General features: G+C 34.2%; 1 protein-coding gene across 1 annotated transcript in view; it reads left to right on the forward strand.

Moving 5' to 3' along the window:
* rpp30 (ribonuclease P/MRP 30 subunit) overlaps positions 1-4,274 on the forward strand; it is a 20,548-nt gene that overhangs the window by 3,425 nt on the left and 12,849 nt on the right. Inside the window, exons 5-6 of the mRNA XM_050059285.1 lie at positions 540-611; positions 1,112-1,201. Coding sequence (XP_049915242.1) covers positions 540-611; positions 1,112-1,201 — 162 coding nt within the window. The remainder of the gene's footprint in view (positions 1-539; positions 612-1,111; positions 1,202-4,274) is intronic.

Here is a 4,274-nt window from a genome sequence, read left to right on the forward strand (position 1 = left end):
GAAATTCCTCAAATAAATTATTATCATGGAGAAAATCACACAGCTGGTCTGCGACTACTTTCTCAAGGATCTTTGACATAAAGGGAAGATTAGATATTGGTCTATAGTTGGCTAACACCTCTGGATCCAGGGTGGGCTTTTTTAGTAGAGGTTTAATTACAGCTACCTTAAAAGACTGTGGTACATAGCCTGTTAATAAAGATAACTGATCATATCTAATATATGAGTGTTAACTAAAGGTAAGACTTCCTTAAATAGCCTAGTTGGGATGGGGTCTAAGAGACACGTTGATGATTTAGATGAAGAAATCATTGAGGTCAATTCTTGAAGAGAAATCGAAGAGAAGCTATCTAAATGTATATTAGATCTTATAGCTGTGTTTGAGGGCAGGAGGTCATGAATTTTGCCTCTAATAGTTAGAATTTTGTCATTAAAAAAGCTCATAAAATCATTACTGCTAAGGGGTGAAGGAATACAAGGCTCAATAGAGCTGTGACTTTCGTGTGTGTGTGTGTGTGTGTGTGTGTGCGTGTGTTCAGAGGCCGACCGCTCCGGAGTATCGGTGTTTTGACCTCCTCGCCGTCCAGCCGACCACAGAGAAACTCTTCCATGTGAGTTTCACTGACACTGTCCACACCAAAGTACATTTACTTTACAACATGTTTTAAACACTGTGTCTTCAATAAAGTATTTCTACTTTATTCTACTTCATATTTTACCACACTGACCTCACAGCTGAACTTACTGTCGTACTGAACACATGAAACACAACGTGTTGTCATGACTCAGCAGTATATAAACAGGTTCACCAGTGACATTTAATCACTGATTACACATGAATTCATCAGTAATAATAATCAGTTTAAATAATATAGAAGAATAATACACAGACAACATTTTCCTAAGCATTTTTACTGCTGACACCTTGAGGGTGTTTTGTTGATGACAATTAAGAATGCCGGAATTTAACTTGTAACAAAGTATATTTATTTTTACTACTCGTACTGAAGTAAAGGATCTGACTGTGACTACACAAGACTACATGTTGTTATACTGTGTGTGTGTGTGTGTGTGTGTGTGTGTGTGTGTGTGTGTGTGTGCATGTGCGCAGGCAGCCTGTATGACATATGATGTTGACATCATCTGTATCCCAGTCACGGAGAAACTTCCCTTCTTCTTCAAGAGAGCGCCGATTAACGGGGTGAGTTTTTATTATTGATATTGTCAAAAGAGTGAAAAAAAGTCTATATAAAAAACATCATAGTATAGCATGTTCTCTGTAATCATAAAAAAATGCATAGTATAGCATGTTGTCTGAATTCATGGAAAAAAAGTCATAGTATAGCATGTCGTCCCAAATCATGGAAAAACCTCAGAGTATAGCATGTCGTCCCAAATCATGAAAAAACGTAATACTGCAGCATGTGTTCCGAAATCATGAAAAAACGTAATACTGCAGCATGTGTTCCGAAATCATGAAAAAACGTCATAGTATAGTATGTCGTCTGAAATCATGAAAAAAGCTTCATAGTCGAGCATGTGTTCCGAAATCATGAAAAAACGTCATAGTACAGCATGTCGTCCCAAATCATGGAAAAACCTCATAGTATAGCATGTCGTCCGAAATCATGAAAAAAACTTCATAGTCAAGCATGTGTTCCGAAATCATGAAAAACTGAAATACTGTAGCATGTGTTCTGAAATCATCAAAAAACGTTATAGTATAGCATGTAGTCCGAAATTATGAAAAAATTTAATAGTATAGCATGTTGTCTGAAATCATGGAAAAACCTCATAGTATAGCATGTGTTCCGAAATCATGAAAAAACGTAATAGTATAGCATGTTGTCGGAAATCATGAAAAAAACTTCATAGTCGAGCATGTGTTCTGAAATCATGAAAAAATGAAATACTGTAGCATGTGTTCTGAAATCATCAAAAAACGTCATAGTATAGCATGTGGCCCGAAATCATGAAAAAATGTCATAGTATAGCATGTGGTCTGAAATCATGAAAAAACTTCATACTATAGCATGTTGTCTGAAATCATGAAAAAACGTCATAGTATAACATGTCGTCCGAAATCATGAAAAAACATCATAGTATAGCATGTTGTCCGAAATCATAGAAAATGTCATAGTATACCATGTACTTTGAAATCATGAAAAAAATGTCATAGTATAGCATGTTGTCCGAAATCATTAAAAAATGTCATAGTATAGGACGTTGTCTGAAATCATGAAAAAAAAACGCCATAGTCAAGCATGTCGTCCAAAAACATGAAAAAAATGTCATAGTATAGTATGTCATCCAAAATCATCAAAAAACANAAATCATGAAAAAAAACGCCATAGTCAAGCATGTCGCCCAAAAACATGAAAAAAATGTCATAGTATAGTATGTCATCCAAAATCATCAAAAAACATCATCATATAGCAAGTAGTCCGAAATCATGAAAACACGTCATAGTTGAGCATGTAGTTCGAAATCATGAAAAAACGTCATAGTATAGCATGTCGTCCGAAATCATGAAAAAAATGTCATAGTCGAGCATGTAGTCCGAAATCATGAAAAAATGTTATAGTATACCACGTACTTCGAAATCATCAAAAACATCATAGTATAGCACGTCGTGCCATATCATGAAAAAACGTCATAGTATAGCATGTTGTCCGAAATCATTAAAAAATGTCATAGTATACCATGTACTTTGAAATCATGAAAAAAATGTCATAGTATAGCATGTTGTCCGAAATCATTAAAAAATGTCATAGTATGCCATGTACTTTGAAATCATGAAAAAAACGTCATAGTCGAGCATGTAGTCTGAAATCATGGAAAAACGTCATAGTATAGCACGTTGTCCGAAATCATGAAAAATACGTCATAGTATAGCATGTGGTCCGAAATCATGAAAAAACGTCATAGTATAACATGTCGTCCGAAATCATGAAAAAATGTCATAGTATAACATGTTGTCCGAAATCATGAAAAAACATCATAGTATAGCATGTTGTCCGAAATCATTAAAAAATGTCATAGTATACCATGTACTTTGAAATCATGAAAAAAATGTCATAGTGTAGCATGTCGTCCGAAATCATGATAAAACGTCATAGTATAGGACGTTGTCTGAAATCATGAAAAAAAAACGCCATAGTCAAGCATGTCGTCCAAAAACATGAAAAAAATGTCATAGTATAGTATGTCATCCAAAATCATCAAAAAACATCATCATATAGCAAGTGGTCCGAAATCATGAAAACACGTCATAGTATAGCACGTTGTCAGAAATCATGAAAAAAAAACGTCATACTGAAGCATGTCGTCCAAAAACATGAAAAAATGTCATAGTATAGTATGTCATCCAAAATCATCAAAAAACATCATCATATAGCAAGTGGTCCGACATCATGAAAAAACGTCATAGTATAACATGTCGTCTGAAATCATGAAAAAAACGTCACAGTTGAGCATGTAGTTCGAAATCATGAAAAAACGTCATAGTATAGCATGTCGTCCGAAATCATGAAAAAAATGTCATAGTCGAGCACGTAGTCCCAAATCATGAAAAAATGTTATACTATACCACGTACTTCGAAATCATCAAAAACATCATAGTATAGCACGTCGTCCCATATCATGAAAAAACGTAATAGTATATAGCATGTTGTCCAAAATCATCAAAAAACATCGTAGTATAGCATGTGGTCCAAAATCATAAAAAAACGTCATAGAATAAATACCATGTCATCCGAAATCATGAAAAAATGTCAGTATACCATGTACTTCAAAATCATGGAAAAACGTCATAGTATACCATGTCGTCCGAAATCATGAAAAAATGTCATTGTATAGCATGTAGTCCAAAATTATGAAAAAATGTCATAGTATATTATGTCGTCCAAAATCATCAAAAAACATCATCGTATAGCATGTGGTCCGAAATCATCAAAAAACGTCATAGTATAGCATGTGGTCCAAAATTATGAAAAAACATCATCGTATAGCATGTCGTCCGAAATCATCAAAAAACGTCATAGTATAGCATGTGGTCCANAAAAAATGTCATAGTATATTATGTCGTCCAAAATCATCAAAAAACATCATCGTATAGCATGTGGTCCGAAATCATCAAAAAACGTCATAGTATAGCATGTGGTCCAAAATTATGAAAAAACATCATCGTATAGCATGTCGTCCGAAATCATCAAAAAACGTCATAGTATAGCATGTGGTCCAAAATTATGAAAAAACGTCATAGTATAGCATGT

The sequence above is a fragment of the Epinephelus moara genome, chromosome 13 (genome assembly GCF_006386435.1).
Source record: "Epinephelus moara isolate mb chromosome 13, YSFRI_EMoa_1.0, whole genome shotgun sequence".
NCBI lineage: Eukaryota > Metazoa > Chordata > Actinopteri > Perciformes > Serranidae > Epinephelus > Epinephelus moara.